General features: G+C 41.7%; 1 protein-coding gene across 1 annotated transcript in view; it reads left to right on the top strand.

Annotated features, from left to right (window-relative positions):
* Positions 1–13,688, top strand: part of SERINC5 (serine incorporator 5) — a 100,470-nt gene that overhangs the window by 66,213 nt on the left and 20,569 nt on the right. The window contains exons 3-7 of the mRNA XM_042989227.1: positions 1,149–1,327; positions 2,236–2,318; positions 3,981–4,074; positions 9,938–10,149; positions 12,369–12,464. Coding sequence (XP_042845161.1) covers positions 1,149–1,327; positions 2,236–2,318; positions 3,981–4,074; positions 9,938–10,149; positions 12,369–12,464 — 664 coding nt within the window. The remainder of the gene's footprint in view (positions 1–1,148; positions 1,328–2,235; positions 2,319–3,980; positions 4,075–9,937; positions 10,150–12,368; positions 12,465–13,688) is intronic.

Here is a 13,688-nt window from a genome sequence, read left to right as displayed (position 1 = left end):
TCTCCTGTATAAATAATGGCATGTGTGCAATGAGGAGGCATAACAATGTTTATTGAGTCAGCATTTGTAATAGCAAGAAAACATATAACAGGAAACAAAAAATTGTCTCTAACAAGTTCAGTGTGTGAAGCTTACCAATTTTGATCTAGAATTCTTACTATAAAATATTAAATATTGGTTAAGAAGTGGGTTGGGGTTTTATGTATAATTAATAGGGAAAGATCTCCATGGCTTACTGTTAGTTGGAAAGAAACATATCACAGAACAATACGTATAATCTTTTATTTAATAAAGCTGTTTTTTGTATATACTATATACATGGTACCACACGGTGTGTGTGTGTGTGTGTGTGTGTGTGTGTGTGTGTGTGTGTGTGTGTGTTTGTGTGTATTGTGACCAAGTATGGGGATGAGGACACACACACCTGAACTAATAAAAACACCCACCAAATTGTTAACTCTCTTGAGGAGAGGAGTGACATTTTGGGTCAGGAGTGAAGGAAGTTTCTCACTTTATTCTGTATGTTTGTGCTTTTCAAGAAAAATGACAAGTATAATTTTTAAAAATTCCCATGCTAGATTTCAAAATTCATTAGGATAAGTAAAGGTGAAGTGGTATGCTATGAGCACTGTGTCTTTAAAAATGATTCAGAGAGGGGCGCCTGGGTGGCTCAGTCGGTTCAGCATCCAACTTCAGCTCAGGCCATGATCTCACAGTCCGTGGGTTCGAGCCCTGAGTCAGGCTCTGTTCTGACAGCTCAGAGCCTGGAGCCTGCTTCGGATTCTGTGTCTCCCTCTCTGTCTGCCCCTGCCCTGCTCATGCTGTCTCTGTCTCAAAAATAAATAAAAACATTAAAAAATTAAAAAAAAATGATTCAGAGAAAATTGTTTGTTTCTCTATGCCCAAAGTACATTTCCACATTGGACTTTGATTTGCAGGCTCAGGGAACACTTCATGACAGCCCCTCTTTACCCAACTTTATTATTATTATTTTTTAGAAGTTTGTTTATAAAGTAATCTCTGCATTCAACATGGGGCTCAAACCCATAGTCCCAAGATCAAGAGTCAAATCTCTTCCGCCTGAGCCAGCCAGGCACCCTTCTCTTTACCCAGTTTTAACAGATGACTTTTTTCTGTTTTTTCCTCAGATTCCTTTTTACGAAGATATTTGTAAAGGCATTAAAGCTGGTGACACCTGTGAGAAACTAGTGGGATATTCTGCCGTGTATAGAGTCTGTTTTGGAATGGCCTGTTTCTTCTTCATCTTCTGCCTTCTGACCTTGAAAATCAACAGCAGCAAAGGTTGTAGAGCACATATTCACAACGGGTGAGTCTTCAGTCTTGGGGGTTGGTTTCTCTCTTTTTATTTTGAATAGTAATTTATTTTGAGAGAGAGGGAGTGTGAGCAGGGGAGGGGTAGAGAGAGAAGGAGTAAATCCCAAGCAGGCTTGGCACTGTCAGTGTGCGGGGCTCGAACTCACAAAGCATCAATCTGATCGCGACCTGAGCCAAAATGAAGAATCAGACGCTTAACCGACCGAGCCACCCAGGCGCCCCTAGTTTCCCCTTTCCTGATATTCAGAATAGTGTTCCTTGACCTCTTCTAATCCGACCATCTGACTGCTCTTCCTGTAGTTGAAATTGTTGACACTCATTTTCGGGAAGGGGGGGATTTGTCACCCCTCAGTGGCCCAAGAATTAGAATCCTATTGGTCACGCCAGTACCACAGTGAGAAATGCAGCAGAGGTAGGCGTTTTTATTTCTAGTACTAAGACCTACCCCTAGGTCATTTCCACCCCCCTGCAACAAAGTGATGTTTTGCACAATCAGCGACCATGCTGAATTGGTCTTAATTATGGGACAAGGCAGTCTCCAGTCACTTAATTACTTCCTCTCGATTTGGAAGGAACAGTACCAATGGTAGAAACATGGACTGACATGCTTACCTTCTCTCTCTCTCTCTTTTTTGAGAGAGACAGAGCATGACTGGGGGAGGGGCAGAGAGCGAGGGACACAGAATCCAAAGCAGGCTCCAGGCCTGAGCTGTCAGCACAGAGCCCGATGCGGGGCTCGAACCCATGAACCGTGAGATCATGACTTGAGCCGAAGTCAGACGCCTAATCGACTCACCCACCCAGGCGCCCCCTGACATGCTTACCTTATAAAAGGTCTTTTGTGCTTCCATGAATATCATTTAAATACATTTCCTCTTTTTTTCTTTTTTTTCTTTCCAGCTTTTGGTTCTTTAAACTTCTGCTGTTGGGGGCCATGTGCTCAGGAGCTTTCTTCATTCCAGATCAGGAGACCTTTCTGAATGGTACAAATGGGGTATTTGGGGTACCTATTTATTTTGTTCTTACCCATTTTGTAAAATTGTTCAAAAGTGTAGTCCAGGGTGCCTTTGATATTTCGAATTAGTGATTTTCTTGTGGTTTAATAAAAAAAAAATTCCTGCCTTACCTGCCCACACTGTATCCACCTTCCCCACTCCCTATCCCTTCCTGTTCACTCCTCTTTCTCCATCTAGATCTTTCCCCTGTTCCCTCCCTTTCTGGCCAGGTATTGCTCTACAGCCTGGAGAATTCAGTTGCTAATTTTAAGGTGATTGGCCTGAAGGGAAAATGGGGCCCTGCAAGTCTCTCTGAAAAACAGTTTAGCATGTTAGTATGAAACCATCACTGAAGGCGTTCTGGGACGCCTTGTTCTTTCTGAGCACTGCCCGGAAATCCGCCTACGCGGAACACGAGGCTACTGAGTTTTAAATGAGCTGCAGCTATAATGAGATAAGAAAGCCTTATTTCTAAACTTACCTAGGTGAAACTGTATATAATATTGGATTACATTTCTTATTCCTAGAATTTCCCGAACTTAATTTAATTTGGAACCGTTAATCATAGGTGAAACAGGGGTCCTTCTACATGAAAACTAGGGAGATTCAAAACATTGTTTAACCCAAACGAATTCATTTTCCTAATTAAGGTAGTAAAAACATTCGCACTATGTCAGTCCCTAAGGAAAAGACTACGGCCCCTCAAATGGTCACTAGGGTCTGGCTAGTTTTTAGGGGCATAACTAGCTGCATGCACTCCTGAAGGAGGTCCTCTCCGAGTCTTATTTTTTCCTAAAATGCTGTTAACTAGTTTTCTGTTCCCCACAGATGTACTTTTATGTGTTAGAAAGATAGATTTAGAATGGGACGGGGCTAACAGTTCTTTTTATAGCCAACTGCAGTTCAGCCATTTTCATAGACAACCTGTAACCTAGAGACACGGAAGGTTAGAGCATCCTTGTAGCAGAGCGAGGAGTGGATCTGAGTCCGTGGCCCCCAGTCTGACCCTCATTTCCCTACTAATCTCTGGTGGCTCACTGCCTTTTTTCTTCTTAAGATATGTTTTTACTTACAAATCGTGGGTCGTTGTTGATTTTGTGAATAGCTGCGTCTTTTAGGGTAGCTGTCAGTTACAGTGTGTAGGTTCAGCTTAGATGCTCAAGAGCCACACACACTGCTTTGTGTTCACATCCCAGCTACGTCCTTTACTGGCCATGGGACACTTTTTTTTTTTTAACGTTTTATTTCTCTTTTGAGAGACAGAAAGAGACAGAGTGTAAGCTAGGGAGGGGCAGAGAGAGAGAGGGAGACACAGAATCCGAAGCAGCCTCCACGCTCTGAGCTGTCAGCACAGAGCCCCATGCGGGGCTCAAACCCACAAACTGTGAGATCATGACCTGAGCCGAAGTCGGACACTTAACTGACTGAGCCCCATGGTTGTGGGACTTTGTCGATTTGCATAGACTCTCAATTTTTCTCATCTGTAAAGTGCGTGTAACAATAGCACCCATCTTATACGGTTGCGTGGAAATTAAATGTGTTGCAGGTACAGTAAGAGTGTAGTAAAGATAAACTGTAGTCATTATTCTCCTTTAAGCTCAGCACTTGGAGTGGTCACCTCATCTCCTTTTGGATGGTCTTCTTTTGCAGCCTGGCGCTATGTGGGAGCCGTCGGGGGCTTCATCTTTATAGGCATCCAGCTCATCCTGCTCGTGGAGTTTGCACATAAATGGAACAAGAACTGGTATGTGCAATTTGGGAAGGTTTCCAAGTGAACTCAGTCGTTGCTCGGGGAAACTGCCTGCAATACGGTGTTGATAGAGGGTCTACCCCGAGCTGTGTTGGCAGGGGTGGGCAGCCTGCTCATGCCAGAAACAGGTTGGCGCACTTTCCCTTCATTCCTCTCCTCTACCGGTCTTCCTCTCCTTTCTTCCTTTCCTTCTTCCATGTTATTTCTTTTTCACTTTTTGGCTTTTCCCTGTGTTCTCTCATTTGGGCTCTGAGTCAGCTGCTGTTGTGACTTAGCCACACTCAACATCCATTGCTGGCACCTCTTGGCCCTGGCTCCCCGGTTGTGACGCTAGGTGCCTGAAAACTTGGGCAGGTTTTATCTTATGCCTCCATCCTCAGGAGATTTAGAAAAAAGTACTTTGGGGGCACCTGGGTGGGTCAGTCAGTCTGACTCTTGGTTTCAGCTCAGGTCATGATCTTTCATGAGTTTGAGCCCCATCAGGCTCTGCACCAACAGTGCGGAGCCTGCTTGGGATTGTCTCCCTCTTTCCCTCCCTCTCCCCCACTCGTGCTGTCTCTGTCTCTCTCAAAGTAAATAAATATACTTAAAAAAATTTTTTTTTGGTTCTTTCTCAATCTGCCTAAGATTATAAAGACCCTTCGTTAGGAAGATCTGTTGTGCTACCTTAGAAAGCCATCCTGAATTTAAAAATGTAGATTCTTTCTAAGCGCCTTGACATGGAATTCACATCCTAGGATAAGTAGGAAATGCCAAATTATTAATAGCTAGTTTTATTTCTCGCTGAGCCACACAATTCAGGAAATGGCAACTAGGTAAGTGTCAGCCCCTTGAGTGCTAAAGGCCAGGCTGACTCCCTTTGTGCCCCCAGGCAGGGCACTTTGCTGCTCTTGTTTGCTTAGCTTCCTTATAAAATAACAAATGAGAATAACTATCTGTTGTGCCTAGGAAGACTTCTTGTTGTTTTGTCATTTTTATTCGTATCATGTTATTTTAAACTATTTTGGAAAAAAGAAATCAGTAAATAATGTATGAACATGAAATTTATTTTTTCTCTTGGACAAAACAAAATATATGGTCCAGATTCCCTCAAAATAACTTTTCACTCTGATTGTATTCCTCAGCTTGGTGGTAGTTAGTGTTTCATTGGGTTTGGTTTTGTTTCTTTAGAGATCAAATCAAGAGATGCCTGAGTGAAAGGCTAGTGTTATCATTTTATAATTTAGTGAATACTAAATACCCAAATACTTAATAGTTTCTAAAATATTTACAGCACATAGAGGAGTCACATAAGTGATACTACAGAAATTTATTTTGTCTAATATAAAATCATTCTAAATGTTTCCTAAAATTCTTACCCATATAGGTCAAAATAGGGAACTTCATGGTGGAATAATACCGTTTTTGATACTGGGTGCCTGATTTACCCAGTAAGCAGTATGTTCCCTTGACAATATTTGAGCTTCTTTACTCTGACTTGAATGTTTTGCTCAGTTCTGAAGCCATTTTCTGGGACTAATTATTCATGCTAAGTTTTAACAGGCATTTGGAAGAGTTTGGCTGCTGTAAAAACCTTCCCGAAACCACTCAGTAAGAACAACTTAAGCGCTTTGCAACCGATGATGTTGCTGTTGTCTACACATTGAGGCCAGTATCCCAACAAAATCCCTTAATGTCAGCATATTCATAGTTGATTTGTCTGCCTAAAATTAGGATTAAGCTAGGCAGCTCACTAATAATGTATTTTCAGATAAATTAATCTAATTTACTAGGTTTGTTTTTTAACAGAGACTATTGCTTACAAGGATAGTCTAGAAAATATAATACATCACTTTTCATGGAACAACCAAACTGCTTTTTCTTCCCTTTTCCTCTCTGTTTTCTCTCTCTCTCTCTTTTTTTTTTAAGTTTACTTATTTATTTTAGAGAGACAGTGGGAGAGTGAGAGGAGAGAGACAATCCCAAGTAGGCTCCCTCCCGACTGTCAGTGCAGAGCCCCATGTGGGGCTTGATCTCACAAACCAGGAGATCATGACCTGAGCTGAAATTGAGAGTTGGCCGCTTAACCGACGGAACCACCCAAGTGCCCCTGTTTCCTCTTTTCAAGAAATATCTTGAGAAGAAGATCCCAAAGGCAGTAGGATGGAGGCCATGGGTCCGGAAACCAGGAGACTGCAGGTGTCTGTCCCTCTGCTCCTCTAGATCGCTGTTTCCCTTTGGGCATATTACTTGGCCTCTCTGACCGCTGTTTTCACACCTGTAAAATAATATGGTCACGTTAGAGGTTTAATTTTCTTTTTCCTTTCAACCTCAGATATTGTGATTTGAAATGACGCTTCTATATCAAAATTGAAATAGCAAAAAGTAGAAGGTACATTTAGGTGTTTCTAACAAAGACCCATTTTCTAAATGTGCTAGATTTGTCATTTCTGTTGTGGTTAGGTGTTATTTACTCCAGAACCCGAGCCCAGCCTGGTGCCAGCGTACTGCTGGGTTGGTACACTCTGCCCCGTTGTCTGGTCCTTTTCTAATCTCCTTTGAAGCACTTCTTCTCATTTAGCATTTATTCACAGTTTTGGGGAGTATTAACTGTGTCCCAGACAATGTGGTAGGCACCGAGAGTATAAAGATAAGTAAGTCATGGCACTTGGGTTATCTGCAAAACAAAAGGTCATCAAGGAGGATGTCATGAATCTGGAGCAGCAGGAATAGCAGCCATTCTCCTAAAACACTGCTGCACGAAGTTATTATTTTTTTAATACTTGTTATTCCTAAGAGAGAGACAGAGAAAGAGACAGAGTACAAGTCGGGGGTGGGGGGCAGAGAGGGAGGGAGACACAGAATATGAAGCAGGCTCCAGGCTCTGAGCTGTCAGCACAGAGTCAGACACAGGGCTCGAACTCACAAACCTTGAGATCATGACCTGAGCTGAAGTCGGACGCTCAACCAACTGAGCCACCCAGGCACCCCCACAAAGTTATTTTTTAACAGTTGACATTTCTTACACTAATATTCAGTAGGCACCTGTTTGCCAGGCACTCAATAGCAGGAGAAGAGCAGTGAACACAGTGATGTCCTGCTCTATGAAGCTTACCTTCTCCTGTTGGGGAGGGCAGGAGGCATGGGCAGCCAATTTATGATCAAGTAAGTAAGTAACAGGTTCAATGGGAAAAGACCAGAGAAAAAGAAAGCGGGGTGTGGGGGTTGAGGAGAGCAGGGCAGGGAAAGGCTTCATGATCAGGTGTGAGGGAGACCACTGCAAACAGAAGGAAGTGTGGAGGCTGAGGCAGGACTGTGCCGGGCCCATGCCCGGCTTGTTTGGGGGCAAATGGGGGCCCACTGTGCTGCACCCCTGTGGTGAGGGATGGGCACCAGTGGTGAGGTAGGAGATGCCATTTGGCCAGATGCTGTCGGGCTTCTGGGGCATTTGTGTGAGGTAGGAAGGGCATTAGTGGGGTTTGAAACCAGAGGAACGTGATACAAAGTCTATTTTAATTCCAGGAAAGGTTAGGGGGTGTCAGAGGTGCAAGTAAGGAGGCCCGTGGAAGATAATCCAGGTGAGAGATGGCTGTAGCTCAGACGATGGTAGCAGCAGTCAGATTCTAGTCTATTCCAAAATTGGAACTCATGGACTTTGCTGATGGTGATGAGGAGGTGGGGTTGGGTGGAGGGAGGGAAAAAAGACTGTAGTCACGAGTTCTTTTCTTTTTTAAAAAAAGTTTCCCTTCCCAAAAGGAAGGAATGGAACTGCCATCTTCTGAGTTTGGGAAGATGAAGAAAAGCAGGATTAGGGGGTAGAGATGTGCATTTGGGAAGTTGGTTTGGACCAGCCCCCTTCCCCCACCCCCTGTGCTGAATAGTTGGATAATATGAGTCTAAAGTTGAAGGGAGAGGTTAGGGTTGGGAATTTAACTTTGGGAATGTAGACCTATATTGACTATAAGAAAGTCTTCATATGCTAGCGACAGCCCAAAAGACCAGTAAAGGAACAGTTGCACCCCACCCACACACTGGTCAGCAGTGTTTGCCTTTCTCTATACATTGCATTCTGTTCCTGTCATCGATTACCATTTGGCTTCTAGATCCACTCCCCCCACCCCTTCTCGAGTCTTACTCTATTATTTCCTTCGTGTGCCTTTCATGTTAGACTAATTCTGTGGTCACTGGCGTGGTTTCAGGAATATGATGGTCATTATGATTTTGGTCTTCCCTCCCTATTTGTCTCTGGCTGCAGTAACTTTTTCATCATTAAAACATTTTAGCTGAGTTGCCTGAATACTTTCCAGTTCTGTGAAAACATTAAGCAAGTTGCTTTCTCTGTGAAGGTTTGTGAGAACGTGGTTACAGTGCGGCAGTTTAATCATAAGGCAGATGACAGTGATTCACCCGTGCTCCCTATGGTTCTACCGTCTTGACTGAGCGGTTTTGAACTCTTGTTTTGTTATTGTCCTCAATGATTTCTATAGATTGTTAAACCACCGCTTAATTCTCTTATCCCTTTATTAATATTTACATAAACTAGAGAGAAAATTAATCTCTTCTTTAAGAGTTTTTATTGTAAATCCCATTACAGTTTTTTACTCCTTTCCTAGCTGATTTTATTCTTTTCAGACTCTCCCTTGGAGCATCTGGGTGGCTCAGTCAGTTGAGCGTCCGACTTCAGCTCAGGTCATGCTCTCATGATCTCATGAATATGAGCCCCTCGTCAGGCTCTATGCTGACAGTGCAGAACCTGCCTGGGATTCTCCCTCTCCCACTCTCTGCCCCTCCCAAAATAAATAAACCCCCCTCTCAAAATAAATAAACTTAAAAAAAAAAAAAAAAAACTCTCTTTTAATCCTATGTGGCATCGCTTTGGAGAAGCAGTACCACTACAGACCCTTTGCAGCAGAGGGATGAAAGGGCTGAGGTCATCCAGTCTTTGAGTCAAGTTTGTCTCTCCCTAAAGAGAAGATGGACATTAGCAGAAGCTGCTACAGCAGCCCCTCCAGGCTCTGTGTTGAGAGGGAAATCACAAAGAGAACTTAACTAAGAGCTACTTTTTTTTTTTTTTTAATTAAAAAAAAATTCTTTTTTTTTAACATTTATTTATTTTTGAGACAGAGACAGAGCATGAACGGGGGAGGGTCAGAGAGAGAGGGAGACACAGAATCTGAAACAGGCTCCAGGCTCTGAGCCATCAGCACAGAGTTCGGCGCTGGGCTGGAACTCAAGGACCGTGAGTTCATGACCTGAGCCGAAGTCGGATGCTCAACCGACTAAGCAACCCAGGCGCCCCAAGAGCTACTTTTTAATACTGCCGAAACCTATCCCAGGGCGATTCCTTTTCAGAATGGGGAGGTTACGGAGCGCCTGGGTGGCTCAGTTGGTTAAGTTTCCAACTTCAGCTCAGGCTGTGATCTCATGGTTTGTGTGTTTAAGCCCTGCATTAGGCTCCACACTTGGAATTCTCTCCCTCTCTCAGCCCCTTCCCCGCTTGCACCCATGTGTATGTGTGTATGTGCACTCTCTCCCTCCTCTCTCTCTCACAGTAAATTAAAAAAAAAAAAAAGAATGGGGAGGTTAGAGTCAAGTCTGTGCAAGTACATTTTAGTTGATGAATACATATTTAAAAACGGAATGTTGTAGTGTTTAGGAAAAATTCTAAGCCTGAACCAAAATTGTTTTGAGATGTTTACCTGTACCTTCTAGCTTTGATTGAGCCTAACTGTTGATAAAATGATAGTCTTCCGGACAACTGGGGTGATAGCAGCCTGGGGGCTGATAGCATTAGTTACCGCCTGAGAGACGGTCAGAGAACAGGGGCCTCATCACCTTGTCTTCTCTCCTCTCCCTCTTACCACTTCTGGAGAAACAGGACTGCCGGCACAGCTACCAACAAGCTGTGGTATGCCGCTCTGGCCCTGGTGACACTCATCATGTACTCCATCGCCACCGGAGGCTTGATTTTGATGGCAGTGTTTTATACCCAGAAGGACGGCTGCCTGGAAAACAAAATTCTCCTGGGGCTGAACGGAGGCCTGTGTCTACTTATTTCAGTGGTAGCCATCTCGCCTTGTGTCCAAAATCGTAAGTACAAGTTTTTTCCATCCCTCCTGATTTATATATTTTTTGTGTGTCTTTGACCAAACCCGGTGTTTTTGTTTGTTTTGTTTTTAAATTCTGGCCACTCCATAATTTATCATGGATGGGTCAGCAGTAGGAAGGGTGGGATTGAAGTCTTCACTTGGGCTGAATGGGATAGTTGGCATGCTTCTTATCAAGAAAGATCTCAATGTAGTAAAGGCAATAAATAAGATAGCTATTACCATTATTATTTTTTTTAATGTTTATTTATTTTTGAGAGAGACAGAGACAGAGCATGAGCAGGGGAGGGGCAGAGAGAGAGGGAGGCACAGGATCTGAAGCAGGCTCCAGGCTCTGAGCTGTCAGCATAGAGCCCAATGTGGGGCTTGAACCCACAAACCGTGAGATCATGACCTGAGTTGAAGTCAGACGCCCAACCAACTGAGCCACCCAGGCGCCCCAGCTATTAACCATTATTAATGAATGTACCACAAGGAGCGTTTAAATGGAAGATGCCCTGATTGTATATTAAGTTCTTCCCTATAATCTCTGTGTAAAACGTGAATGAGAAGGCTGAGGAAGGAGTGCTTTCTGGGCTCATCTTTCACTCAAGGCCTATGGACCAAAAATCAGGGACCATGTGGTCTAGGAGTCAAGAAGCAGGAAATTTGATCTGGCTGAGCCAGCAGCTGGCCCATGAGCTAACCTTCCTCAGATCCAAGTCCTTTCTCAGTAAAGCCAACAGAAATCTGTAAACCTGACTTGACCTAAGGTTGTTTCAAAGGCAAATGGAAGAGGGGTGCCTGGCTGGGTCAGTCAGTTGAGCATGTAACTCTTAATCTCCTGTTGATGAGTTCAAGCCCCATGTTGAGCATAGAGCTTACTTAAAAACGAATAAACAAACAATCCACAAAGGCAAAGGGAAGAAATAATGGGATTTTGGAAGTGCTTTAGAAAGTACAGACTCGAGTTGTCTTTTATAAACAACTTCTGATGTCTTAAGCCAGACTGCCATCTTTGGTTATAGAAAGAAGTGTCCATGGTCTAATTTCCTTGTAGAAAACCAAATGACATTCAGGTTTCTAGGTAGGAAAAGGGCAATGTGGCCAATAATTTATAGCTCTTCGAGTCATTTCTAAAATGGTGATTTAATAAGTTAACTAGTATTGGTGTACCTGGATGGTTTAGTCCCTACTGGGAGAATGATCTCCAGGTCGTGAGTTCAAATCCCACATTGGGTATAGAGATAACTTAAATAAATAAACTTTAAGGAAAAAAAAATGAACTAGCATTGGATAATTTAAAGGTTTTCTGGCAGTGAAAATTTCAAGTACATTATTGAAATTGAGAGTACTAATCTCCCAGTCCCTTTAACTGATCAGTTAAGAATTCCCTAAAACATATTAGTGTTCAGATTAAAATACTGTTTGGGTTAAATCCTACCTTTTAAAATAGTTGTAATATTTTGAAATATTTGGTTTAATGTCATTAGTTGCTAAGGTGAGTCTTACTCTTGTGCCAAAGAGCAACATTATAAAAGAGTCTATAACTCTTAATAACTACAACTCAAAACACATTTAATCAGAGGGAAGACTGGATGAAATAAATTTTTTCATGTAGACAGGTGGTAGAAGATTTCACCAAAATTTGATAAATTCCTTTTATCATATCTTGGTTATTCTGAATGATAAAAACACTTAGTTTAGTTTAAATATTATAACATATTAAAGCCCTTCCTCAATGAATGCCGAGCCCCAGTGCCTTCCTCTCTGACCTGAACTGCTATTCCCACAAGTTTTTTTTGTCTGTTAACAGATTGAGCTTTTTTCCGCTATGATATCTCTATCATTTACCTCACTAAGCTATGTGGTCTCACAAATAATGATGGTGAATTTTCTTCTGAGATCTTAAGATTTAAGAGCTAGTGTTAATGAACCTCAGGAAGACTAGGCAGAGCGTTTAAGTACATTTGTAGTTATTATTAAAATAACGTGATGGTAGGTAGAGAACTCGGCAGAACGTTGGAGTTAGGTTTGGCCTAATCAACCTTTTTAATGTTATTTGGAAAACATGTTATACCTCTTCTTTCCTTTAAATGGGGGTCTCAGTTTGAAGAATATCATTTAGGGGTGGGGAGCTTTTTTTTTTTTTTTTTTTTTTTTGGCTTATTTATTGTTGAAATGTAAAATGCTGTGTTGAAATCTATCACTTTCACTTTCTAGGACAGCCACATTCCGGGCTACTGCAATCGGGGCTCATAAGCTGCTATGTGACCTATCTCACTTTCTCAGCTCTCTCCAGCAAACCTGTAGAAGTAGGTAAGCCAGCTGGCCTCTTAGGGAGCAGGTGTTTGTGGTATTAATGTTTTCATTGCGGAGGAAGGAATATGTCTACTGAGCTGTTGTTTAGAATGTCAAAGATGCAATAAATCAAAATAGAGAGATCTAGATTTTTCTCTAAATAAAGTCCTTAACGTGGGATGTGAAAATGAAAATTCCTTCTTCTGAGTCTTCCTGCTGTGTAGGAAAGACGGAAACAAAGATGGGCTGTTGAGTTTGCTTTTGGGCCTAATCTGTGTTTTCGAAGAACTTTTGTGTTTTGCTTATTTTTTTTTTTTAATTGATTATTAATTAATTTTCTTCAAGTGGTGGTCATCTCTCTGTCAGAGAGACTGGGAAGAACATGGGAATGGGAAGCAGGAGACAGGATTTGACTTTCCTTTATCATATGCTGGCTGTGTGACTTCGAATCACTCATCTTAAATAATGTTTATTTTTAGAGACAACAAAACATGTGTGAACTTTGGAGTCGGACCGCCTGGCTTTATAGCCTGGTTCTGCCCCTTCAGTAACTTGTAGAAAGTTATTTACCTCTCTCTGCCTAGATACCTTGTCTTTAAAATAAGGATTTTAATTATTATTTTAACAAGGTAATTGAATAAGATTCTTATTTCATAGGATTGTTTTTAAAGAATTCAAAGAGAGAGAGAGAGGGAGAGAGAGAGAGAGAGAGTGAGTGAGTGTGTGTGTGTGTGTGTGTGTGTGTGTTCCTGGCATGTAATAGGTGCTCCGTAAGGGTTAGCTGTTATTACAGAGTAGTTGAAATGATTACTGAAGAACTATAAGAGCCCTATTATATTATAAATTGTTATAATAATGAGCACCTGAAACTTGCCAGTAAAAGACCAAAAGACCATTCCATCTTTTGATTTCTAAGCTCATTTTATTTCATCATCTGTTTCACTTTTGTGGTATATAAATGTGGATATAAATGTATACACACATATATACACATAATTATATATAAATGTGTGTGGGGGTACATTTTGTCTTGTATAAATAAGGTTAAATAAATATACTGTCTTTAGGAAATTGAAGTTGTTTTCCTTTTTTAAATGTAGAAAAAATGCAAAGATAATTTTGAAAGTTTTATATACACATACTGTGTGAGTCTTGTCTTTATGGCTACTTTTGGTGCAAAATGATACAGTCGTAGGTCTTATATTAATTATAGTCTATCCTGGGTTCAGTTTTTTTAATAGC

The sequence above is a fragment of the Panthera tigris genome, chromosome A1 (genome assembly GCF_018350195.1).
Source record: "Panthera tigris isolate Pti1 chromosome A1, P.tigris_Pti1_mat1.1, whole genome shotgun sequence".
NCBI classification, from domain to species: domain Eukaryota; kingdom Metazoa; phylum Chordata; class Mammalia; order Carnivora; family Felidae; genus Panthera; species Panthera tigris.
This window is presented reverse-complemented; position numbering and strand designations above follow the sequence as displayed.